Source organism: Sphaerodactylus townsendi, linkage group LG17, assembly GCF_021028975.2.
Source record: "Sphaerodactylus townsendi isolate TG3544 linkage group LG17, MPM_Stown_v2.3, whole genome shotgun sequence".
Classification (NCBI taxonomy): Eukaryota; Metazoa; Chordata; class Lepidosauria; order Squamata; family Sphaerodactylidae; genus Sphaerodactylus; species Sphaerodactylus townsendi.
In genome coordinates, this window is record NC_059441.1 from 4,376,670 (window position 1) to 4,403,194 (window position 26,525).

Below are 26,525 nucleotides of genomic sequence, written 5' to 3' on the forward strand. Positions count from 1 at the left end.
TTTCTTCGTGAATGATTGCTAATTTCTCTGTTTCATGATGGCTTTTAATTTGTTTTTATTATGAGTGTTCAACTGATGGGAAAGGCATGACAAGAATGTTTAAATAAATGCATGTACAGTAAAGGACGACAGCATGGCGTGGCAGTCAATAGATTCTAATGTGGATAGCCAGGTTTGATCCCTCACTCCTCCACATGAAGCCTGCAGGATGCTCTCTCTCTCTCTCTCTCTCTCTCTCTCTCTCAGAACTCTCTCTCTCTCAGAACTCTCTCTCTCTCTCCCTCTCTCTCTCAGAACTCTCAGCCCAGATGAGGCAGGCAAAGGCAAACCAACGACAAACCCAATGTGAAACCTTGTGGGATCGTCATAAATCAGCAATCAATAGATTCTAATGTGGATAGCCAGGTTTGATCCCCCACTCCTCCGCAAGAAGCCTGCTCTCTCTCTCTCTCTCTCTCTCTCTCTCTCTCTCTCTCTCTCAGAACTCTCAGCCCAGGTGAGGCAGGCAAAGGCAAACCAACGATAAACCCAATGTGAAACCTTGTGGGATCGTCATAAATCAGCCGTGACTTGATGGCACACACACAGGACAGCCTCATCCACTAGCTGTGTTCTCAGACAATCCTACCCCGCGTGAAGAATTTTAAAAAGTTTATCAGTTTTCCTTCTGAATGGACTCCTGAGAAACCTGTATTGTGTCCATCGAGAGAATTAAAGCCGCCGGTTCTCCTTTTCGTCCCCTCCACAACACAACCGCCGAGGCCAAGCTGCTTTTTAAAAATAAACTCATTTGCATTTTATTGGAAGAATAAATCAATATCCCCTCAAGCCAAAGCAGAGAAATTGTATCTGATATAATTCCCAGTGAGGAAATGTCTCTGGCGCTGGGATTCAGAGCGGCATCTGTACATCTTCAACGAAGATGTTCCTCCAAAAATCCAAAACGCTATTTTGTTCCATGTTGAACGTTTACTGCAGCGTGGCTCTGGCAACATGATGAAGGATTTAAACACGTGGACAAGAGATGTGGCTTGCAGAAAAAAAGTGGATATTTAACCTACAGGAACAAAATAAATTACAATGAGAAGACCATCTTTGAAGGATATTTTAAAGGCACTGCTCTTGCCATATTAAACACCGCCCTGTCCTAAACACGGCCTTTTGCTATTTTATCATTGCTTCCAAGGTGCCTGAAATAACAGTTCCTTCAGGTCGGCTCTGAGAAACTTGAAAGCAGATGTATAACCAAAGAGGAACATTTCCCTTCAAAGCTGGGACAAGGCGGCAGAATTCTGCCCCCAGACAAAACTGGAGGAAAGGCCCAGTCACTTAGGAGGAGAGACAAACGGCAGGATTGGACGGAGTATGTCCGAGAGAGAAAACGTCTCCCAGATTTTTTAAAACTATTTTAAACTGGTGATGCGTTTAGTGGGGTCAGGACAGCTGACACCACCAGAGCTCAGGCACAGGTGTCAAACTCGCAGCCCTCCAGATAGTGTGGACTACAGTTCCCATCATCCCCTGCCAGCTGGCAGGGGATGATGGGAACTGTAGTCTACAACATCTGGAGGGCCGCGAGTTTGACACCTATGGAAGGGGTCAAGCTCACGCGGCTTCAGCTGTCTTATCTCTTGCTCTGGTTTTTCTTATAGCCCTGATTGCATAATTCAACAAATATATTTTCCACTTCCTCCTCCAAAACTTTATCAGTTTTTTTAAAAAAGACAATTCTTATTAACACATATAGCACGGTCCATTTTGACAGTTTCCTGCATAACCCCCCTTTAAATTAATATTTCAAAATGTCTGTGATGGGATCTTCCTAGCTGTCACATTCAACTTGCTCAGTCGTATTCCACGAAGTCATGGATCGCTCAGTATAAAATACTACTGTGTTTCCCAGAATATAAGACAGTGTCTTATATTAATTTTTGCTCCCAAAGATGCGCTGTGTCTTATTTTCAGGGGATGTCTTATTTTTCTGTGTTCTGTTCGTCAGGCATGCTTCCAAACAAAAACTTTGCTACGTCTTACTTTCGGGGGATGCCTTATATTTCGCACTTCAGCAAAACCTCTACTACGTCTTATTTTCCGGGGATGTCTTATATTTGGGGAAACAGGGTATGTGCCCATTTTTTCTGCGTCAGCTGCTGCAGGGAATGAGGAAGATGACGATCTTTTCCAAAGCGACATGGGAAATGACAAAAGAATCAGAAGCGGAAACAAGTCACGTGGTACTCACAGTGAGTGTTCACAGGAGCGGAGAGTTTACCTAAGTAAGTGTGAGGCTCAGTGAAACATTCAACACATCGGGGTGATCTTATTCACATATTTTTGAGCAAAAGTTGGCAGCTACCAGTTTATCAGATATCCTAAAGATCAGGATGTCCAAGCCTAGCCTAATCATAAGAACATAAGAACAAGCCAGCTGGATCAGACCAGAGTCCATCTAGTCCAGCTCTCTGCTATTCGCACTGGCCCACCAGGTGCCTTTGGGAGCTCACGTGCAGGATGTGAAAGCAATGGCCTTCTGCTGCTGCTGCTGCTCCTGAGCACCTGGACTGTTAATGCATTTGCAATCTGAGATCAAGGAGGATCAAGATTGGTAGCCATAGATCGACTTCTCCTCCATAAATCTGTCCAAGCCCCCCTTAAAGCCATCCAGGTTAGTGGCCATCACCACCTCCTGTGGCAGCATATTCCAAACACCAATCACACGTTGCGTGAAGAAGTGTTTCCTTTTATTAGTCCTAATTCTTCCCCCCAGCACTTTCAATGGATGCCCCCTGGTTCTAGTAAGTGTTCACAGGAGCTGAGAGTTTACCTAAGTAAGTGTGAGGCTCAGTGAAACATTCCACACATCGGGGTGATCTTATTCACAGATTTTTGAGCAAAAGTTGGCAGCTACCAGTTTATCAGATATCCTAAAGATCAGGATGTCCAAGCCTTGCCTAATCGAGCATGGTTGGTCCTTTTTACTACTTGGACGGGCGACCACCGAGGAAGGCCAGGGCTGGTCCACAGAGGCAAGCAATGGCAAACCACCTCTGTTTGTCTCTCGTCTTGAAAACCTTAAGCCCACGGCAACTTGACAGCCCCTTCTACCTCCACCCACTCACGGGGAGCAGTCTGAAGGATCCTACCACCCTGACTGGGAGAAGTCAATCAAAAGCCCCATCTCAATAGACCTCTGGAGTGGGCATAACTGGACTTGTGTCTGATTGTTTCCGTGTGGGGGTCAGATTCTGGAGAAAGGAAGGAGACTTTAATTAAGGTTTTACTCTCTATTTTGTGGGAGCCTGTGCTCGGGAGGCCTCCTCTTCCTCCTCTTCGTCAAACCGGAGCTTGTTGTGTTCTGCAACTCCCAAGATAGTTTCGACATCTTGGACTGCTCCCTGTAACAGAGTCAAACAGCCAAAAGTGGTTACAGAGCTTTGATGCTGCAAGACATCGTCTCTTCTAGATCCCCCTTCCGCTTTGCCATGTTGGGTCACAGCAGCGTCAGGCGCTTAAAAACCCTTGTGGAGTGACCTTTTGGAGGACTGGTTTGAGGAAGCTGTCAAATTTGGCTGGGGTCAGACCTGACTAGCAGTTCAGGTCTCTGTGGGAGGGAGCTGAAGAAGAAGAATAAGAGTTTGGATTTATATCCCCCCTCTCTCCTGCAGGAGACTCAAAGGGGCTGACAATCTCCTTGCCCTTCCCCCCTCACAACAAACACCCTGTGAGGTAGGGGGGGCTGAGAGAGCTCCGAGAAGCTGTGACTAGCCCAAGGTCACCCAGCTGGCGTGAAGCCACCAGTGTCACCGGGACAGGGACAGTGACATTGCATTTAAGGCTCCACCAGCACCTGCTATGGTGTTACTGGCTAACTTCAACTCACACACCCTCCCCTGAAACTGCTGTGATGTCTTAAAATTTCGAGGCTTGTGTATGAATGAATGAATGAATGAATGAATGAATGAATGAATGAATGAATGAATGAATGAATGAATGGATGGATGGATGGATGGATGGATGGATGGATGGATGGATGGATGGATGGATGAATGGATGGATGGATGGATGGATGGATGGATGGATGGATGGATGGATGGATGGATGGATGGATGGATGGATGGATGGATGGATGGATGGATGGATGGATGGATGGATGGATGGATGGATGGATGAATGAATGAATGAATGAATGAATGAATGAATGAATGAATGAATGAATGTCATGCCAACAAAATTTGTTCTCCATTGAATCTAGGTCTCACCCCGAAGTACAAAATATTACCTGCATATTTTTATAATTTAACAGCACCAGTTTTGAGACGTGCATTTATGCAAGCACGTATGAATACACTGCCCTCGGCTGAACTTAGAGGAAGATTATTTAAAGATCCCAGCAAAGGACAGATTATGCCATTGCCCAGACAAGCAAAAAGAAACTATAGCACACATTTTGCTAAACTGTACCCGGCATAGCACCCTAAGAAGAGTCTTCATTGATCCCCATCTGAATACTGATCACCTATACTCTGATAGGGACAGTCAAAGAAGAACTGAAGTTTCTAGCAAAGGCATGTTATCCTAATGTTCTATAATGTTTTAAATATGTACATATGCCAATAAAGGTCATTTGATTTGATTTGATTTGATTTGATTTGATTGAATGAATGAATGAATGAATGAATGAATGAATGAATGAATGAATGAATGAATGAATGAATGAATGAATGAATGAATGAATGAATGAATGAGTTTAACGGTCGACAACCAGCATAGCATACAAAACAAGATGACCCGTATAAAACAACCACTGATTCAAAATACTACAGTATTAGAACTGATATAGTACATATCCTACCTTGATTTAGCTGCACACTAAGTGACCTTACCAATACAAATACAGATGCAGATTTTCAGGCCAGACTATAAATTTGTCTTTCCCCACATTTAAGCAGTCACCACTTAGAGGACTGTGTGAACACTGGGGGACCCCCCAACGACCTGGCTGACTCCCAATTTTACCTATATTTACCTAAAACAGGAGTGGCCAACCTATAGCACTCCAGATGTTCATGGACTACAATTCCCATCGGCCCCTGCCAGCATGGCCAATTGTAGCCCACAACATCTGGAGTGCCAAAGGTTCGCCGCCACTGGACTTTAGCACTTGTTCACAATGCAGCGCGAGGTGTCTTTCTGTCCTTGAACAGAAAATTTAACTGGGATCGTTAGTTAATTAACACCTCACCTTAAAATTGGTCTCGGCATGCATATTAGGTGCTGATAATTCTTGATAGATGATGAAGAGATGGTGAGCAAAGGTCATCAGGACCCCCTGGAGATGTTCTCCAATTGTTCTGTTAATGATAGCCAAACAAATGACTTTGCCAATGATTCCATTTGCATGCTTAGAAACAATCAGCCCTCTCATTCCAGCCTGTCAGCCGGTGGAATTTAATGAGTATTTCCAATCTCGTAAGGTGGCAATCTTCAGGGAGATATGAAAGATGAGCCTCCATTTTAACTTGTCAGGAGAAAGGATTTGTGCAATAAATAATTTTTATTAATCAAGCGGCAGAGAAGAGGTGTGGCGCGCCTGAGCAAAAACTCTGCTGCCTTTCGAAAACTGCTCTGGATTTTCAATATGCGACTCACCAACCACTGGGGTTATGAAACACCCGTGTGCTGCTAAGCATAGAGAATTATACTGGGAACTGCCCTTTGTAAATCCCATTGCTACCGTGTTTCCCCGAAAATAAGACAGTGTCCTATATTAATTTTTGCTCCCAAAGATGCGCTATGTCTTATTTTCAGAGGATGTCTTATTTTTCCGCTCCACAGCTGCATGCTCTGGTATTCTGTTTGACGGGGCATGCTTCCAAACAAAAACTTTGCTATGTCTTACTTTTGGGGGATGCTTTATATTTAGCACTTCAGCAAAACCTCTACTACATCTTATTTTCAGGGGATGACTTATTTTCGGGGAACCAGGGTATTAGTTTTATTCGTTTGTTTGTTTTTATATACCGCCCCATCCCCTAAGGCAGTGATGGTGAATCTTTTCGAGACTGAGTGCCCAAACTGCAACCCAAAACCCGCTTATTTATCACAAAGTGCCAACACGGCAATTTAATCTGAAGATTGAGGCTTCAGTTTAGAAAAAATGGCTGGCTCCGAGGCGTGCATTACTCGGGAGTAAGCTTGGTGGTAGTCGGTGGCTTTGCTTTGAAGCAACCGTGCAACTCTTCCAATGGGTGAATCATGACCCTAGGAGGGTTTACTCAGAAGCACGCCACATTGCCAGCAACTGAGCTTACTCCCAGGTAAAGGATCACACTTTAGTTCTTCGTATGAAAATCAGTGGGGTTTAACAGCACTAAACAGGGTTACCTACACTGCTTCCCCAAAACTAGGTCTTAGGTTTAATGCTAATAATCCAGCCCAGCGGCCCAGGCCAGCCTAGATGTGTGTGTGTAGGGGGGGGGCACTCTGTTTGCGCGTGCCCACAGAGAAAGCTCTGAGTGCCACCTCTGGCACCCGTGCCATAGGTTCGCCACCACTGCCCTAAGGGCTCTGGGCGGTGTACAAGTCAATAAAAACACAATTTAAATTTAAGGGTTGGAGACTACCAGGGAGCCAAGACTGCCAGGTATAATAAACACTGACTTCTGCCAGCTACAAAGCACTATGGCACAGCAATCCTTCAGGGGCAAGGGGGGCAAAACGCACAACCCTCCTCTCCCAAAAAGTGGGAGAGATTGATTTTACATGTTGGTTTGAACCAGTCAGACAATTGGAGGGCTGCAGGCTCCTTGTATTTAAGAAAGCCATTTCTAAAAAGTAGAGGACTTTCGAAAAGCAGTTTTTAGCACAGATCATAAGAGTCCGCTGTAAGTACCACTTTACAGTAAGCAAATATTAAAGAATAAGTTTCTACAAATTCTAAAGTCAGCTCTTCTATCTAGCTTCTGAACAGTTGGAGATGAACAACAGTTTCAGCAAGGTGTAGGCATGGTCTGTGGATTGTTCTGTGCTGAGCAGAGACCCCTTAACATACAAATGAATTGCTTATATCTGATGAATGGGGCATTGACTCAGGAAAGCTCAGACACTCAAAATCTTGCTGTTCTCTAAAGGGCTATTGGACTCAAATCTAGCTTGCCCTTTGGATGTCCCTAGCCTGGTTCCGCTCGCTTACTCAAGGCCATTTAATAACATAAGAACAAGCCAGCTGGATCAGACCAGAGTCCATCTAGTCCAGCTCTCTGCTACTCGCAGTGGCCCACCAGGTGCCTTTGGGAGCTCACATGCAGGAGGTGAAAGCAATGACCTTCTGCGGCTGTTGCTCCCGAGCACCTGGTCTGCTAAGGCATTTGCAATCTCAGATCAAAGAGGATCAAGATTGGTAGCCATAAATCGACTTCTCCTCCATAAATCTGTCCAAGCCCCTTTTAAAGCTATCCAGGTTAGTGGCCATCACCACCTCCTGTGGCAGCATATTCCAAACACCAATCACACGTTGCGTGAAGAAGTGTTTCCTTTTATTAGTCCTAATTCTTCCCCCCAGCATTTTCAATGAATGCCCCCTGGTTCTAGTATTGTGAGAAAGAGAGAAAAATGTCTCTCTGTCAACATTTTCTACCCCATGCATAATTTTATAGACTTCAATCATATCCCCCCTCAGACGTCTCCTCTCCAAACTAAAGAGTCCCAAACGCTGCAGCCTCTCCTCATAGGGAAGGTGCTCCAGTCCCTCCATCATCCTTGTTGCCCTTCTCTGCAGTTTTTCTATCTCCTCAATATCCTTTTTGAGATGCGGCGACCAGAACTGGACACAGGACTCCAAGTGTGGTCGCACCATATAAGGGCATGACAATCCTTGCAGTTTTATTCTCAACTCCTTTCCTAATGATCCCCAGCATAGAGTTTGCCTTTTTCACAGCTGCCATGCATTGAGTTGACATTCCCATGGAACTATCAACTAAGACGCCCAAATCCCTTTCCTGGTCTGTGACTGATTTGTATCAGGCAAGGCGATACAAATGGTTGAGGATGGACACCAGCGGTCGGAGATATAAGACTAGCCCTTGATATTTCCAGAGGTACAGCAGTGGACAAGGCAAATCCCCTGGCCCAGATTGCATTCACCCAAGAGTTCTTAAAGAGCTCAAGCATGAAATTGCTGATCTTCTCACTTTAATATGCAACTTATCCTTGAAATCAGGCTCCATCCCTGAAGACTGGAAGATGGCCAATGTCACACCAATCTTTAAGAAAGGATCTAGGGGGGACCCGGGAAATTACAGGCCAGTCAGTTTGACATCTGTTCCTGGTAAATTAGTAGAATCTGTCATTAAAGATAAAATTATAAAACATGTAGAAAAGCAAGACCTGCTGAGAAAGAGTCAGCATGGCTTTTGCAGAGGCAAATCCTGTCTTACAAACTTACTAGAGTTCTTTGAGGATGTAAACAGGCATGTGGATAAGGGGGAACCAGTGGACATTGTCTACTTGGATTTCCAAAAGGCTTTTGACAAAGTTCCTCACCAGAGACTATTGAGAAAACTCAGCAATGAAGGAATAAGAGGGGAAGTCCTCCTATGGATTAAAAACTGGTTGAGAAACAGGAAGCAAAGAGTGGGTGTAAATGGGAAATTCTCACAATGGAGAGATGTAGGGAGTGGTGTCCCCCAAGCGATCCCGTGATTGGGACCAGTGCTCTTTAACCTATTCATAAATGACCTGGAAGTAGGGGTGGGTAGCGTGGTGGCCAAGTTTGCAGATGATACCAAATTATGTAGGGTGGTGAGAACCACAAAGGATTGCGAGGAGCTCCAAGCGACCTTGATAAATTCAGGGTGAGTGGGCTAAGAAATGGCAAATGCAGTTCAATGTAGCAAAATGCAAAGTGATGCACATAGGGGCAAAAAATCCAAACTTCACATTACCTGCGCTTCCACAGGGGTCCAGTGCTTGCTATCAGTCACAGACCAGGAGAAGGGATTTGGGCGTCTTAGTTGATAGTTCCATGGGAATGTCAACTCAATGCATGGCAGTTGTGAAAAAAGGCAAACTCTATGCTGGGGATAATTAGGAAAGGAATTGAGAATAAAACTGCAAAGATTGTCATGCCCTTATATAGAAGCTGTGGTGCGGCCAAAGCACTTAGAGCTACTGTGTTCAGTTCTGGTCGCCACATCTCCAAAAAAAGGATATTGGAAGAGATAGAAAAAGTGCAGAGAAGCGCTATCGAGGATGATTGAGGGACTGCAGCACCTTCCTTATGAGGAAAGGCTGCAGCGTTTGGGACTCTTTAGTTTGGAGAGGAGACGTCTGAGGGGGGATATGACTGAAGTCTATAAAATTATGCATGGGGTAGAAAAGGTTGACAGAGAGAAATTTTTCTCTCTTTCTCACAATACTAGAACCAGGGGGCATTCATTGAAAATGCTGGGGGGAAGAATTAGAACAGAACTAATAAAAGGAAACACTTCTTCACGCAACGTGTGATTGGTGTTTGGAATATGCTGCCACAGGAGGTGGTGATGGCCACTAACCTGGATAGCTTTAAAAGGGGCTTGGACAGATTTATGGAGGAGAAGTCGATTTATGGCTACCAATCTTGATCCTCTTTGATCTGAGATTGCAAATGCCTTAACAGTCCAGGTGCTCGGGAGCAACAGCCACAGAAGGCCATTGCTTTCACATCCTACATGTGAACTCCCAAAGGCACCTGGTGGGCCACTGCGAGTAGCAGAGAGCTGGACTAGATGGACTCTGGTCTGATCCAGCTGGCTTGTTCTTATGTTCTTATGTTCTTACAATTCTCTCTTGCATAGAGTGCAACCTCGGTTTTCGTTGTTAATTCATCCGGGGAACTGTGGCGAAAACCGAAACCAACGAAAACCGAGGCACCCACTGGCAAGCAATGGAGCAGCAGGGGTCGCCGGTTTTCACTGGAAATTTAGCGTGCGCGCCGGCGAAACCCAACAAAAACCAGAGCACCTGACGAAAACCGAGGCAAAATTTTCACCCAGTCAGCAAAAACCAAAACCAACGAACTCCGAAGGTGATGAAAACGGAGGTTCCACTGTACTTACAACATTCCAAATCTATGCCTCTTCTGTTCTTCAAAAATCGTAAAAATTGTTCCTTCTTTTTGCTGTGGAGGGCAGGAGGGAAGGAATTAGCATCGATGTCATCAATACATCTATGTCATCAATAAAAAGTTTCACAGACAGCCAACACCTCTGTTGTGGCTTTAACATCATTTTTTGTTATATAGCTGTTCCACAGATCTGTGAGAAGGAAGCTAGTTTCCTACAGGGCACTATAAACCTTCATTTGTTAGGAATAAGTGTTAATCCATGTACTTTAAAATATATAGTGTATGCATTTTATTGTCTGCTCTATATTATTTTTAATGTTGATCAACTGCGCCTCCTTTTAATTCTTATAACAGTTTATATGTTTGATGCCAATGAAGGTGTATGTAAAAAGTTTCAAATAACGATAACTCTTGAAAATGTGAAGATGCAGCCTGAATTTAAAAAAAATACAAAGGCTGTAGCTGCGAGAAACTGGAGCGTGCACACGCTGTGTGGGGCTCAATCAGATTTTGAAAGTGGTGGTTAATTTAAGTCAGTGGTGTTCATAAGAACATATGAGCATAAGAACAAGCCAGCTGGATCAGAGCAGAGTCCATCTAGTCCAGCTCTCTGCTACTCGCAGTGGCCCACCAGGTGCCTTTGGGAGCTCCCATGCAGGATGTGAACGCAATGGCCTTCTGCGGCTGTTGCTCCCAATCACCTGCTCTGTTAAGGCATTTGCAATCTCAGATCAAAGAGGATCAAGATTGGTAGCCATAAATCGACTTCTCCTCCATCAATCTGTCCAAGCCCCTTTTAAAGCTATCCAGGTGAGTGGCCATCACCACCTCCTGTGGCAGCATATTCCAAACACCAATCACACCTTGCGTGAAGAAGTGTTTCCTTTTATTAGTCCTAATTCTTCCCCCCAGCACTTTCAATGAATGCCCCCTGGTTCTAGTATTGTGAGAAAGAGAGAAAAATGTCTCTCTGTCAACATTTTCTACCCCATGCATAATTTTATAGACTTCAATCACATCCCCCCTCAGACGTCTCCTCTCCAAACTAAAGAGTCCCAAACGCTGCAGCCTCTCCTCATAGGGAAGGTGCTCCAGTCCCTCAATCATCCTCGTTGCCCTTCTCTGCACTTTTTCTATCTCTTCAATATCCTTTTTGAGATGTGGCGACCAGAACTGAACACAGTACTCCAAGTGCGGTCGCACCACGGCTTTATATAAGGGCATGACAATCCTTGCAGTTTTATTATCAACTCCTTTCCTAATTCTCCCCAGCATAGAGTTTGCCTTTTTCACAGCTGCCCTGCATTGAGTTGACATTCCCATGGAACTATCAACTAAGACGCCCAAATCCCTTTCCTGGTCTGTGACTGATAGCACTGACCCCTGTAGAGTGTATGTGAAGTTTGGATTTTTTGCCCCTATGTGCATCACTTTGCATTTTGCTACATTGAACTGCATTTGCCATTTCTGAGCCCACTCACCTAATTTATCAAGGTCCGCTTGGAGCTCTTCGCAATCCTTTGCGGTTCTCACCACCCTACATAATTTGGTATCATCTGCAAACTTGGCCACCACGCTACCCACCCCTACTTCCAGGTCATTTATGAATAGGTTAAAGAGCACTGGTCCCAAAACGGATCCTTGGGGGACACTACTCCTTACATCTCTCCATTGTGAGAATTTCCCATTCACACCCACTCTTTGCTTCCTGTTTCTCAACCAGTTTTTAATCCATAGGAGGACTTCCCCTCTTATTCCTTCATTGCTGAGTTTTCTCAACAGTCTCTGGTGAGGAACTTTGTCAAAAGCCTTTTGAAAATCCAAGTAGACAATGTCCACTGGTTCCCCCTTATCCACATGCCTGTTTACACCCTCAAAGAACTCTAGTAAGAACTCTAGTAAGTCCAACTCTGGCGCTTCAGATGTTCATGGACTACAATTCCCATCAGCCCTTGCTGGCATGGCATTGGCCAGAGTTGGACACCCCAAATTTAAGTGAACGCACACAAGAGATTTTTGCCTCTAGGCTCACATAAAAATCGGGATTTTCTAATGGGAGAGACGTTGAAGCCTTGTGCTGTGGTCTGGGTATCTGCCCCCTTAAGCCCGGCCCGCCCTAGACAGAATCGGCCCCATCACAAGTCAGCAGAAGAGCCCAAATTTATTTAGAAGAAGAAGAAGAGTTTGTATCCCATCCCCGTCCTGTCAGTCTGGCCACCCTTTGCATGGGCTTCCCGTTCCCAGCTGTCTCGCTTAACTCTAAACTTCCTACCTGGACGTCATAGCCGATCCCGTGAGCCTTGCACATTTTGAAGAAAACGCTGTAGTAGATGAAGGAGAGGCTGGTGTGCCACATCGAACTGGTCATGACAGCGCAGCGGCTGACTGTGGAAGCCTGGCATGAAAGGAAAAGGGGGAGGAGCTTACTGTGATGAAGGGCTGGCAGATTTCTGGCTTGATGGAGAAGAGTTGAAGAGTTTGGATTTATATCCCCCCCTTTCTCCCCTGTAAGGAGGCTCAAAGGGGCTGACAAACTCCTTTCCCTTCCCCCCTCACAACAGACACCCTGTGAGGTGGGTGGGGCTGAGAGAGCTCAGAAGAACTGTGACTAGCCCAAAGCATGAGCGCACAAGCTAATCTAGTTCACCAGATAAGCCTCCACAGCTCAAGCGGCAGAGTGGGGAATCAAACCCGGTTCCTTCAGATTAGAGTGCACCTGCTCTTAACCACTACGCCACGCTGACTCTTTTATTCTCAGTGCGGCCAATTCTTGAGAGGTTATGGTAAGACCTGTCATTGTCTCATTTGCTAAAACAAGAAAGTTTCCACTTTGGCGGGGGGAATGCAGTAGGGAAGCACAGAGTCAAGAAACACAGTAGAGACACATCTTACAGTGCTTAAACGCTGTTTAAGCACACTTCATATTGCAAGATAACATTACTTTGACAGCTGTATAGTCACATGAACTGGTCCTCGTTGACACTGATAGAAAGAACGGAGAGTGCTTTATGTTGCCGCTAAAACGAAATAATTGTGTACTTAAAGCAGAGATCTTCTTGCAATTTCAAGAGAAAATTGAAACGCAATCCAAAAGCTCTGAACCACGAGGAAAATATATAGGCAGTGTTTATCGCTTTATTTAAACATGATTCTGAAGCAAACCAAACTAGTTTTTGAGACTTTTCACACTGTCTAAAAGTTTGAGAGAAAGACCAGTGGCGTACCACTAATGGGAACGTGGGGTATCCTATGTCCCCGGCGCACGTCGTTTCGTCACATGGGGGAGGGTGCCGGGCACTCGCTGGGTCCCAGTGGCTCCCCCCGTGCCAGGGTGCCACTTGCTGGCTGAGCTGATCACTGTGGCCACAGGCCAGCTCCTGCCCCCCCCCCCCCACAGGAAGACCAGGAAGAGCATGAGCCAGCCAACCGCCATGGTGCCTGTCTGAGCCACCCGCCACCAAGACCCACCCCTCTGGCCTTCCTGCAGTCTGGCTCCTGCCCTCCCAGGCTGGACCCAGTCTGCAGGGAGGCTAGGGGGGGGCAGGGCTCAGTGGTGCCCATCTGAGCCACCCCCAGCCTCACCCTCCCCACTGGCTTTCATAACGGGGGGGAGCCGGTCATGCCCCCAGGCGCCATTTAGGCCCGGTACGCCACTGAGACTCTCTACAAAGTTTGACTTAGATTCCTGCTTGCGGGAAGAGGTCACAGGTGAAGTTGCTCTGATACTGCATCTATACTTCTTTCAAGGAACTCAGTGCTGCTATCTCCTCTCCCACCCCCTTATAACACCTGTGAAGCAGGTTAGACCCAGAGACAGTTAAGATTGCCCAATGAACATCACGGCAGAACAGAACTTTTAACCCAGATCTCCCTCTGTCCCAACTGTTCTGAAATTACTTCAAAGGAACATTCTTTTACGATGTTGTTTCTGCTCCCAGAGACAATATCTGGCACTTTGAGAAGCGATTCCCCTGGAGCAGGGAAGTAGTACATTAGGACTGGCTCCTCATGCAATTTTTCAGAGATACCTTGGTAAGAGTGATCCTAGAACTTGGGAACTTTTGAAATAATTGTTTCCTTAACAGTGTGGCACTGGCAGGCATCTTAAAGCAAAACACGCAAATCAATACAGAGTTTTAGCCCAAGATGTGTTTTCTCACCTTTTATTTCTTAGCAAAGTACTATTGATTGGACAGCTTCAATAAAGAGGTAAATAATAACGTGTAAGCGAAACTGTGTTCTGCTTCTTGCAGAAACTGGTGGCGGAGGGGGCCAATGGTTTTTCAAGGGCAACCGCCAAGGCAATTTCCATTCATTTTTAATGGGGACCATGCAGGATCCTACATGAGGGCCAAACTGGGAGGGAGGGGAGGGGGGGAAACATTGGACCCTGGATGATGATGATGATGATGATGAGGAGGAGGAGGAGGAGGAGGAGGAGGAGGAGGAGGAGGAGGAGGAGGAGGAGGAGGAGGAGGAGGAAGAAGAAGAAGAAGAAGAAGAAGAAGAAGAAGAAGAAGAAGAAGAAGAAGAAGAAGAAGAAGAAGAAGAAGAAGAAGAAGAAGAAGAAGAAGAAGAAGAAGAAGAAGAAGAAGAGGAAGAGGAGGAGGAGGAGGAGGAGGAGGATAGAACTATTGGTGAAAGTAAAAATTGATGTAAATAAAGATTTATTAATTGTGGGGATAATAGAGGATATCAGAGTGAATAGAAGTTTGGAACCCATGTATAAAATAATGATTAGAGCAGCACACGCAGTGTTGGCGTTGGGCTGGAAAGATAATAAAAAATGGACAGTTTCAAAATGGTTGGAATATATTTGGGAACAAATACAGTTAGAGATATTTGAGAGACTGACAAAAACCATTTTATGGAAAGAAAAAATAGAAGATATCATGAAGATATGGACAGTTTATGAAAAATGGATTGAAGAAGCCGGATTTAACGAAGAGCCATGGAGTAAGAGAATAAGAAGAATGAATCTCCTACTGCTTGCATGAAATAATCAATAGAAAGAGGGGGGGAGGGGGGAGACAATGGAAAAAATATATAAATGGAATAAAGATATTAAATGTAACAAATGTACAAATACTCTATACAATAAAAATTATTTTAAAAAAGAAGAAGAGGAGGAGGAGGAGTTGAATTTATATCCCCCTTTTCTCTCCTGCAAGGAGACTCAAAGGCGCTTACAAACTCCTTTCCCTCCCCCCCCACAACAAACACCCTGTGAGGTAGGTGGCGCTGAGAGAGCTCCGAAGAACTGTGACTAGCCCAAGGTCACCCAGCTGGCGTGTGTGGGAGTGTACAGACTGATCTGAATTCCCCAGACAAGCCTCCACAGCTCAAGCAGCACAGCGGGGAATCAAACCCGGTTCCCCCAGATTAGAGTACACCTGCTCTTAACCACTACGCCACTGCTGGATGAGGGATTTTTTTCCTATTTGTCTTTCTTGATGAACTGGATGAAGTCGCGGAGGTATTCAAGAGGGCCAACGATCAAATCCAGGCATTGACGGGGGCTGCAGAAGTTTTTCAGCCTAGCTGGCCCACTCAAGGCAAGCTTGGCTACCCCGTCCCCACCCGCTACTCCAGGGATTGATTGATTGATTGATTGATTGATTGATTGATTGATTGATTGATTGATTGATTGGACTTTTATACCGCCCGATCCCCGAGGGGCTCTGGGCGGTGTACAACATAAAATATAATTATAAATAAGTTCTTAAAACCTTTAAAACAGCGATAACAGTAATAAAAGGCATCCGGCCAACCCCATTTTTAAAATCCTCCCCAGGAGAGGGGAACGGCGATTCCCATTAGATGATAGGCCCAGGTGTAAAGAGCCAGGTGGGGGGGGGGGGCACCATTTCAGCGGCTGGTCCCTCCAAAGGCCCGGCGGAACAACTCCGTCTTATAGGCCCTGCGAAACTCACTGAGGTCCCGCAGGGCCCGGACAGTGGGAGGAAGGGTGTTCCACCAGGCCGGGGCCAGAGCCGTAAAGGCCCTGGGCCGCGTTGTAGGGGTGAGCCCCGCGAACCCAGCAGAGCCTCAGAAAGAGCGCATGGAATGCCTGTGCCATCTGTGTCCTTTTGGGCGCACACGCTCCCCCATCCCCCAGACCCCCGTGAGTCACAGGTCATGAACTCCCTGACTCACGGTCACCAGGTGTCCCAGACAAAGGGCCAAAAGGGAATGCCCCCAGGTATGGATTGAACCCGAGCCTTGAGCGTTTCCTCCCGCACGTAGGCAACCCCATGATGTCATGTATCATATGATATTCTCCCGCTCTCCCGCCTTCCATACACACCCCTATTGTAAACCCTAATAAAAGGTGCCAGGGCCCAGCACACAGCAGAGTTGCCGGATCCAAGGACTGTGCTTCCTGCTGCTGGCTCTCTCCACCGGATGATATCACCGCGTCTCGCCTCTTCCTTGCGACCCCTGCGGGCCGACTTCACCGCGTGGAGGCCAGCCGCATCATGGAGGGGCCAGGGACCACTAATAAATTGGCCTCCACCGAACGGAGAGGCCGTGCAGGGACATATGGGGTGATGCAGTCTCGAAGATACGAGGGTCCCAGGCCGCGTAAGGCCTTAAAGGTCAACACCAGCACCTTGAAGATGATTCGGAACTCTACCGGGAGCCAATGCAGCTGCCGCAGCACAGGCTTAATATGATCCCAAATGGCGCACATGCAGTGCGCATGCAGTGGCTGTCCCCAGAGGCAGCCAGTGCTCCAGTTCCACACTGTTACTACCGGTAAGTGTTCATATTTGTGAGCGCATCTTCAGTATTGCAGGGAACCGAAGTGTGTGGGAGATGAATGCTGGCAGCGAGCACACACAGCAGAGTCCCCCAATTTGGCCAGGGTCCTACTCTCTAGTTTATTTAGCACAGGGATAATCCTGCGTCGGTTAGGAACCGAGCATCTACACGCCGTGAAGCCAAGGATCCAAATATTTCAACCGTCTATTTTTGGCAACCAATAAAATAACCGAATGCTTGATGAAATAATCCAAGCAGCCGTTTAACAAGCGTAAATTTGCGTGCCGCCGCAACAACAACACAGAACTATTGTTTAAGGCCAGCCATCAGTTTGATGAGGTGCTTATTTCAGCTACCAAGCAGGCAAACACATGCATAATGAACTGCCAGATGAATTATTAATATCTTGCTTATTTAGCCTCATCTGTCTCAAAGATAATGTATCCTAAGTATAATGAGTGATTGGTTTTGTACGTAATTACAGTAGCAGCAGTATCCGGGAAATTTGCTCTTGCAAAGGAGAGTTCTAAAAATAAAAAAAACCATCACTCGCACTCGGCCACCGCTCCGTTTTATCAAAATCAAAGCGAGCAGCCTAATGTACGTGTAATAAATTCGCCGGGACGGAAGCGTTATTAACATCATAATTTCACATAAAGTGTTTTTACTTAATCATTCATTACAGATCATACGCTGTAAAAAGATTTGTCTCCTGTTTATTTCTTTGGACTTTAAAAAAAAGGCATCTCTGATGCCACAGCGCGTTTTCCTTTGCTATCGACTGCCAGGCAAGCGAGAGTTACAGGAGTAAAAATGTACTGGGTGTGTGTGTGGAAATTATAGGCCGGGAATGACAAATTTACGTTAATCCTGACAGAATTTTAATTAAAAAGTTGCTACTTGATTACTTTTCATTTCTTAAACATGCACTACTGGGACTAATCATATCTAATTTACTCCTTCCAAACTCAAAGGGGGTGGCTTGACTAGATACAGGGGTCTGCAACCTGCGGCTCTCCAGATGTTCATGGACTACAATTCCCATCAGCCCCTGCCAGCATGGCCAATCGGCCGGTTGCAGACCCCTGGACTAGAACAATAGATCAGGAGCTCATTAACCTCAGAATTGCAAAATTCTGACACTTTTCTGGAATGCCACAACACGTCCTTCTGCTGATGGACAGACGGAGGCCTCCGGATCCTCTGATCATGCATTAAAGAGCAGCAGTGGCGTAGGAGGTTAAGAGCTCGTGTATCTAATCTGGAGGAACCGGGTTTGATTCCCAGCTCTGCCGCCTGAGCTGTGGAGGCTGATCTGGGGAATTCAGATTAGCCCGTGCACTCCCACACACGCCAGCTGGGTGACCTTGGGCTAGTCACAGCTTCTCGGAGCTCTCTCAGCCCCACCCACCTCACAGGGTGTTTGTTGTGAGGGGGGAAGGGCAAGGAGATTGTCAGCCCCTTTGAGTCTCCTGCAGGAGAGAAAGGGGGGATAGAAATCCAAACTCTTCTTCTTCTTAAAATGGTAGCTCCTTTGGAGGCTGCAGCAATGGTTTTAAAGGGTCTCCAGACGCATTTTTATGGGAGAAACGTGCGGCCATTTCTACCTTTGGAGTCAAACGTAAGCAAAAGGGACTGTATCCACTGTCTTGGACGCTAAGACAGGGAGGCATTTTACACTGATCACGCCAAAGTTCCCTCGGGGATGGGGCGGTATAAAAATCTAATTAATAAATAAATAAAAAATAAATAAAAACACCGGAAGGCGGACAAAGTCCACGAGGCCAAACAATTTTAAGCGATCACAGGAAATGGCTCTGAAGACAAAGCAGGTGAATATCAAACCCAGTTTCAAGGAGACGTTTCATAGCGGGTCGTACACTAGCAGGGAATAAATCTGTACTTGGAAACATTTCTAGTCTCGGTCCTCTTGTAATTTTTGGACACTGTCACTGCACGGTTGACTAATCCATGCCACGGTCACCTCTAGGTTAGACTACTGTAACTCGCTGTACGCGGGCTTACCTTTAGCCATGATCCGGAAATTGAAGCTTGTGCAAAATGCGGCAGCCAGGTTGCTGGCGGGAACATCTATTAGGGACCGGATTACTCCGGTCCTGTACCAACTACACTGGCTGCCAATCGAGTACCGGGTCATGTTTAAAGTTCTGGTTTTGACCTTTAAAGCTATTCGTGGCCTTGGACCAGCATATCTACAGGACCGTCTCTCCCTATATTGCCCTGCTTAGGCCCCTCCGCTCCTCGGAGGCGGACCTTCTGGTGATCCCTGGCCCCAAAGTGGTCCGGCTGGCCTCTACAAGAGTCAGGGCTTTTACGGCCCTGGCCCCTACCTGGTGGAACAGGCTCCCAGGTGAGATCAGGGCCCTGCGGGACATACAGAGTTTCCGCAGGGCCTGTAAAACGGACCTGTTCCGCCAGGCATTTGGCCAGCCGGGATAACACCACACTTCTGTGACAAATATCTGGCCTCCTGTGGGTGCAAGAATGGGGAAGGGGAAACAATTTTAATCGCCATCTGAATGTTTATAATTTATATATGGTTCTTAACTGGGATTGGGTGTGAAATGGATTTTAACTGTTTTATATAATTGATGGACTCCGCCCTGAGCCCTTCGGGGAAGGGCAGTATAGAAGTTTAATAAATAAATGAATGAATGAATGAATGAATGAATGAATGAATGAATGAATGATAGTCCAAAAGAACAAATTGGGCGTCAACATGAATCAGATCTTGAAGCGCCCCAGAGGTAGCCTAGGACATTATTTAATTTAATTTATTTAATTCGATTTGTATGCCGCCCTCCCCACAAGGGGCTCACATGTGAGTTGCTGGGGCAGAGAATGCAAATAACGCTCCCTTAGCCTCCTGTAACAGCTCCCTTAGCACAAGGCATCACCCAACAGGATCTCTTCTCAGAGATGCTCCGATGAACTGAACGGGAGCTGCAGAAGACCAGTCACGACAAGGTTTGGCTAATACGCAGATTTGTTTGAATATAATCGATTAAGAAGCCAAAGTCGATAATTAACCTTGAAAAGGCATTAATGTTCCCCGTTGGCTCAGTTTCCCAGATCAACAAAGCAGCGGGGGGGTGGGGGGGTGCTGACCAGCCTTCAACCCCCGGTTTGCCTGTCAGCTGGGTTTTAGCACGAAGCTACCAACCTAAAAATCCTCAGAAGGCCTCGCTTACCGTTTGGGGCGGCTTCTTCTTGACTTGCCAGAATTTCGGTTTCCTGGGAAGAAGCTGCACTTCAAAGCGGCTCGACTGGTTGTCCAGCTTCCCATTGGTTACGTACAGCAACATCTGCATCAACGCCACCTGGTCGCTGTAGTGAAGATCCAGATCTACAGCCCACACCTAATTAAAAAAAACAGAGGAAGGGAATGAAAGAGAAGTTTTGATTGCAGCTTTCATCAAAAAAACAACAACACACCAATGCACGACTGCCACTTCAGACGGCAGCCACGTTCGTCCACGGAAGAACAGCTGGATTCAAATCCAGGGATTTTTGAACACAATTGGTCACATTTTGTACAGGCGAGGTCACTGCAATTAAGATACCAACAGCAGACAAATCATTCTGAAACCGTGTTGGCACACGGTACTTTTGTGAAAGCTAACGTGCAACTAGCTTCGTCTTGTGCGTATCGTTGCAATTTGTGAATGGCTTGGAAGCCAATTGCAATGAAGAGGCACAAATGAAATGTGACCAGGATACAAGCGAATAGACGAAGAAGAAGAAGAAGAAGAAGAGTTTGGATTTCTATCCCCCCTTTCTCTCCTGCAGGAGACTCAAAGGGGCTGACAATCTCCTTGCCCTTCCCCCCTCACAACAAACACCCTGTGAGGTAGGTGGGGCTGAGAGAGCTCCGAGAAGCTGTGACTAGCCCAAGGTCACCCAGCTGGCGTGTGTGGGAGGGCACAGGCTAATTTGAATTCCCCAGAGAAGCCTCCACAGCTCAGGCGGCAGAGCTGGGAATCAAACCCGGTTCCTCCAGATTAGATACACGAGCTCTTAACCTCCTACGCCACTGCTGCTCCTTCAACGAATAGTTGAAGGCAACGAATAGTTGAAGGCAACGAATAGTTGAAGGCAAGCAAGCAGACAGGGAGTCTCTGCAGAGAAATAAACAGATGTTTCTATTTCAGGGGTCTGCAACCTGCGGCTCTCCAGATGTGCATGGACTACAAATCCCATTGGCCATACTGGCAGGGGCTGATGGGAATTGTAGTCCATTAACATCTGGAGAGCCGCAGGTTGCAGATCCCTGGTCTATTTCATGAGCAGGCACCATTGACAGGGATCTTAAGATAGCTATTGCCAGTCATCAGGCAAAGATGCAGAGCAGATGCGCTTCTTCCAGACATCAGTGTCCTCCTGTCTGTGTGGGGAATTCATCATTTGGAAGAGGCTCTTAGGACCTACAGATATTGGAAGCAGACCCACAGATTAGCACATTTGCACCAACAGAGGGTACCAGGAGGTGTGTTCCCAACAGAGGCGTAGCTCCAAGGGGACAGGGGGGGACAACGCACTGGGTGCGCCACCCCTGTAAGAGTGTGGCGAGGATGTTCCAGGGGCGTGGTGGGGGCGCTCTAGGGTGGAGGTGTTCCAGGGCGGGGGGGGGCATTCCAGGGTGGGACGGGCGCTTCCCCCCCTTGCTACACGTCTGGTTCCCAATGAACCACGACAGCTGGTTTTCAATTGATTTGGGAGTACAGCTTATTTATTTGTATAGGAGCAGCAGTGGCGTAGGAGGTTAAGAGCTCGTGTATCTAATCTGGGGGAACCGGGTTTGATTCCCAGCTCTGCCGCCTGAGCTGTGGAGGCTTATCTGGGGAATTCAGATTAGCCTGTACACTCCCACACATGCCAGCTGGGTGACCTTGGGCTAGTCACAGCTTCTCGGAGCTCTCTCAGCCCCACCTACCTCACAGGGTGTTTGTTGTGAGGGGGGAAGCGGCAGGGAGACTGTAAGCCCCTTTGAGTCTCCTGCAGGAGAGAAAGGGGGGATGGCACCAAACCCTTCTCTTCTTCTTCTTCTTCTTCTTCTTCTTCTTCTTCTTCTTCTTCTTCTTCTTCTTCTTCTTCTTCTTCTTCTTCTTCTTCTTCTTCTTCTTCTTCTTCTTCTATAAAATAGTTATATACCTGCCTTTCTCTCAGGCATCCCAAGACCAGGTAAAAACAATACAAAAACACCGCGAAAACAATTTAACCAAACAAAACATTAAAACAACACATTACTAAACACAACTTATGCCCCAACCAGCAGGGTAACCCCATATTCTGCAGCTGCCCCCAAAGTTTTCTCTTTTGTATCATTGCTGGAAAGCTAGAAGGACAGGAGCCCCCTAATGTCTTCTGGGGTGCTAACAGAGGGTTGCTACTGAACAACTCCAAAACATACCTGAGAGTAGCGTTCCCAAACCTGTGTCAGGCTCTCGAACGTGGAAATAACAGAGACCGTAGGCAAGTCCTAAAGCAGTTTATTTCTGCAACGCGTAGAGTAACAGAGAAAGCTGAATCTAAGCTCTCCCGCTTAGATCCAGAGGTTATATCCTTCAATCCCCCCCCCCATTTGATTCCCACCAAATGTGTTTCACAAAGTGTATAACATTTGCACTACAGAGCTTCAAGAAACCTGGGAACGTTCGCACCTTCCCGCAGGAGGGCTGGCGCCAGGGAATTACCAGGGAGGGGAGAGGGAAACAGGAAAGCATTTACAGGAAACATTTGCAATTCTTACCCAGCAAGACATCTGGGCATTGACAGGCTTGGACCTGACAACCTGTGGTTGCCAAGAGATGAAAGATTATCTAAATCAGGGGTCGGTAACCTGTGGCTCTCCAGATGTTCATGGACTACAAATCCCATTGGGCATGCTGGCAGGGGCTGATGGGATTTATTGTCCATGAACATCTGGAGAGCCGCAGGTTGCAGACCCCTGATCTAAATGACCATTCACTTGTAATGTCAAAGCCTTTCACAGATGGATTAAACTGGCTGTGGGTTTTCCCGCTTGTGTGGCCGCAGTCTGGTAGTTTTTGCTCCTCCATTTCACCTGCATCCAGAGGCATGTCATCTTGCTGTGGCAATACCTCTGAAGATGCCAGCCGTAGATGCGGGCAAAAAACGTCAGCGGCAAAAACTACCAGACTGCGGCCACACAGCTGGGAAAACCCACAACAGCCAGACCGTTCACATCTTTGGCTGCAGGTTTCTAGATCAGACACTTTGTACTTTCCGACCATGATCCTCAACATGCTGTGCCAAAATTAAAGTATTTTCCCCTAATTTGCATGGACAACATTTGGATAAAAGGTAAAGTTTCCCCTTCAGTCGTGTTCGACCCTGGGGTACCTCTGCAAGCAGTGTTTTTATAGGAAAGCCGTTTTTGTGGGGTAGTTGGCCATTGCTTTCCACGGCTATTCTTTACCCCCTAGCTATAAGTTAGGTACTCATTTACCAACCAAGAAAGGGATGGATGGCTGAGTTGACCATGAGCCAGCTGCCACGATATCTGGCCCACGGGGGGCTCGAACTCCTGACCGTGTGAGTGGCAGTGCAAGTGTAACCTCAGCTTGTGGGTTCTGTGGGGCAGAACTTGGAATGAGTTTGCAACAACAAATTTTAAAAACAAAACGGTTTACTTTCTTAGCATATAACATCAAACATCAACATTTAACATCACACTTCAAGGTCCTGTTCGGGTTTCATTTCAAGTCCTTCTAGTTACAGTCTACCGATACTGCCAAGTCCAATTCTTCTTTGCAAGTGGGTTGGCTCCTGAAGACTCCAAGGGCTTGGTGAACAGGATTCAACATGATGAAGGTTTCCAGGAGAACTCTCACCCATTACAAACATAAAAAGAAACCTTTAACAAGGTGTTAAGGGGTTATAGAAATCAAGGTCTGAGTCTGGTAGCCTTGTCTCCTCCAAACTACATGAGCTCTGCAGCCTTCTGCTGCTTTGAGTCTCCACCCCTTTCTGGGTCAACCCATTCTGAGCATGGGGGTTACACAAGCACTTAACCACTACGCCACGTGGCACATTTGGATACTCAGGTGTAAAAGAATGCAAGGGAAGTTTTGCAAAGAAAGGTCTGTATCTGCTTGCCTTCCCCCCCATATTCCTTTATTCCCATGGCCTTGGGCATGGCTGTGCCCCCCACGTTCTCCCCGGAAGCAGCATCCACGCACCAGCCTGATCTGTGAACATCAGTCCTTTGGAACAAATCTCGCACGCGGAGCAACTTGAATAAGCCACTGCATGGTAAATGGCATCATTATAAGGCTATTAAGAGGTCAGGCAGTCAAGGCCTCTTGCTAAACTGGAGCTAATTTCTGAATCATATTCACAAAATAATGCCCTTTTTATAACAGCAAATAAATCACATCAGTAACAGTTGTTAATAACAAACTGCCAAGTATCTGTTGTGCTGTTAAATATCCTATTTGTCAACTGAAATATTTCCCCGCTGCATGGAGGAACATGCAAATCAGTGGCTGGTGGCCGGCTTCCTTTGACGCAATTCAATGGGAAGTCTGCCAATTAGGATGCTTTCTTTCTGCTACCCCCCTCCCCCCCCAATTTGCTCTGTGGAGTGGCAAAAACCCACCCCGGTCCTAGCTTAGCACAGCGCAAAGGCTGCAATGAGCTCCCTGGGTCTGCTGATTTATTTATTTGACGGGACAATTGCCCTTAAGACAGACATCAATTTGGTGTCTCTTTTCCAAGTGATAAGTGGCCAAGGAGGAAAGAGACATCTCTGTATGAAGAAGAAGAAGAAGAAGAAGAAGAAGAAGAAGAGGAGGAGGAGGAGGAGGAGGAGGAGGAGGAGGAGGAGGAGTTTGGATTTATATCCCCCCTTTCTCAAAGCGGCCTACAATCTCCTTCCCCTCCCCCCACAACAAACACCCTGTGATGTGGGTGGGGCTGAAAGTGCTCCCAAGAACTGTGACTATCCCAAGGTCACCCAGCCGGCATGTGTTGGAGTGCACAAGCTAATCTGGTTCCCTAGATAAGCCTCCACAGCTCAAGTGGCAGAGCAGGGAATCAAACCCGGTTCTCCAGATTAGAGTGCACCTGCTCTTAACCACTACACCACGCCGCCTCCGTCACCCTCCCCGAGAACACATCGCTTGCTGCTGGTGCTCATTTTTCTAGTCCCGCAGAGAGCGAAAGGCGGATTTTGTGAAAGGCGGATTTTGCAGGCCTGTAGCTTCCTATGCCTTTTGGTCTCCAGCAGAGAGTTGTTGTTGTTGTTGTTGTTGTTGTTGTTGCTCCTGCTCCTGCTCCTCCTGCTGCTGCTGCTCCTCCTCCTCCTCCTCCTGCTCTGACTGAACTAGAACCCCATGGGAAGGTGTGCCGGAAACACAAGCAACCACAGTCTAGGCCAGTGATGGCGAACCTTTTCGAGGCCGAGTGCCCCAACTGCAACCCAAAACCCACTTATTTATCGCAAAGTGCCAACACGGCAATTTAACCTGAATACTGAGGTTTTCGTTTAGAAAAAACGGTTGGCTCTGAGGCCTGCGTTACTCGGGAGTAAGCTTGGTGGTAGTCGGTGGCTTTGCTTTGAAGCAACAGTGCAACTTTTCCAATGGGTGAATCATGACCCTAGGAGGGTTTACTCCGAAGCAAGCCACATTGCCAGCAACCGAGCTTACTCCCAGGTAAAGGATCGCGCTTTAGTTCAGTGCATGAAAATCAGTGGGGTTTAACAGCGCTCAACAGGGTTACCTACACTGCTTCCCCAAAACTAGGTCTTAGGTTTAATGCTAATAATCGAGCCCAGTGGCCCAGGCCAGCCTAAATGTATGTGTGGAGGGGGGCGACTCTGCACGTGCCCCCAGAGAGGGCTCTGAGTGCCTCCTCAGGCACCCGTGCCATAGGTTCACCATCACTGGTCTAGACTGGTTGAGTTGTCGTGTCACCCCTAGGGACCAGGTGATGTGGTCTGAGACTGGCACCCCATCAGCCTTTGTGCCTAAGTGATCAATGCAGGGCAGGGCAGTGCCCCCAATATTTTTGGAAGCTCCATTTGCCACTGCTTTCAGAAAGACAGGGGCGGGGCATGATTTGGACCCTGTCTGTATTCCAAGCCCCCCCCCCCCACACCCCAAGAGCAGCTGTGCCACAACCCTGTGGCGACACACTGGCTGCCCCCCCCCCCCCGGCACGCACACACACACTGTTTGCTTTGGCTGCCTATTCAGGTGCCCCAAGCAGGGTCTCTCTTTAGCAAGCTGCCTGACTGAGGTTTGGCCCAAGAGACACACCTCCTGTCAATCACTGCCCTTCTGTCAACACCAGCAAGGAAGTCAGAAGCAGCAACAGCACAACACCCTAGAGCAGGGGTCTTCAAACTATGGCCCCCCAGATGTTCATAGACTACAATTCCCATGAGTCCTACCACTTGGCCATGCTGGCAGGGGCTGATGGGAATTGTAGTCCATGAACATCTGGAGGGCCATAGTTTGAAGACCCCTGCCCTAGAGGAGCCAGGCCATGCGGAAGGATGGGAACGTTTTGGGTACCCTCAGTGGATATTGAGATAACAGGGATTTCTGTTCTCTCCGGAACTACATGGCGAGGGCAGGTGAACAAAAGTGGTGTCAGTAACTCTGTTCCC

The 26,525-nt window shown here is 47.0% G+C and overlaps 1 protein-coding gene across 1 annotated transcript; it reads right to left on the reverse strand.

Annotated features, from left to right (window-relative positions):
* Positions 1-475: 475 nt before the first annotated feature.
* On the reverse strand, positions 476-22,968 carry LOC125424672 (IQ domain-containing protein H-like). The gene is made up of 8 exons (XM_048482087.1): positions 22,834-22,968; positions 22,158-22,223; positions 20,080-20,247; positions 12,375-12,497; positions 10,095-10,156; positions 5,243-5,351; positions 3,282-3,395; positions 476-1,057 (listed from the first exon to the last, which is right to left on the reverse strand). The coding sequence occupies exons 1-7, from the start codon at positions 22,966-22,968 to the stop codon at positions 3,285-3,287; spliced, it is 774 nt and encodes a 257-aa protein (XP_048338044.1). The 3' UTR covers positions 476-1,057; positions 3,282-3,284.
* Between the last annotated feature and the right edge of the window lie 3,557 nt (positions 22,969-26,525).

Bases quoted from the DNA above. Each gene is read 5' to 3' on its own strand.
- LOC125424672 (XM_048482087.1), bottom strand. From the start codon at position 22,968: ATGCCTCTGGATGCAGGTGAAATGGAGGAGCAAAAACTACCAGACTGC. The intron at 10,157-12,374 runs GTAGGAAGTTTA...TGCCCTCCACAG, and splicing joins GGATCGGCTATGACGTCCAG to CAAAAAGAAGGAACAATTTT. The intron at 5,352-10,094 runs GTAAGTACAGTG...TATCATTAACAG, and splicing joins AGGCATAGATTTGGAATGTT to AACAATTGGAGAACATCTCC.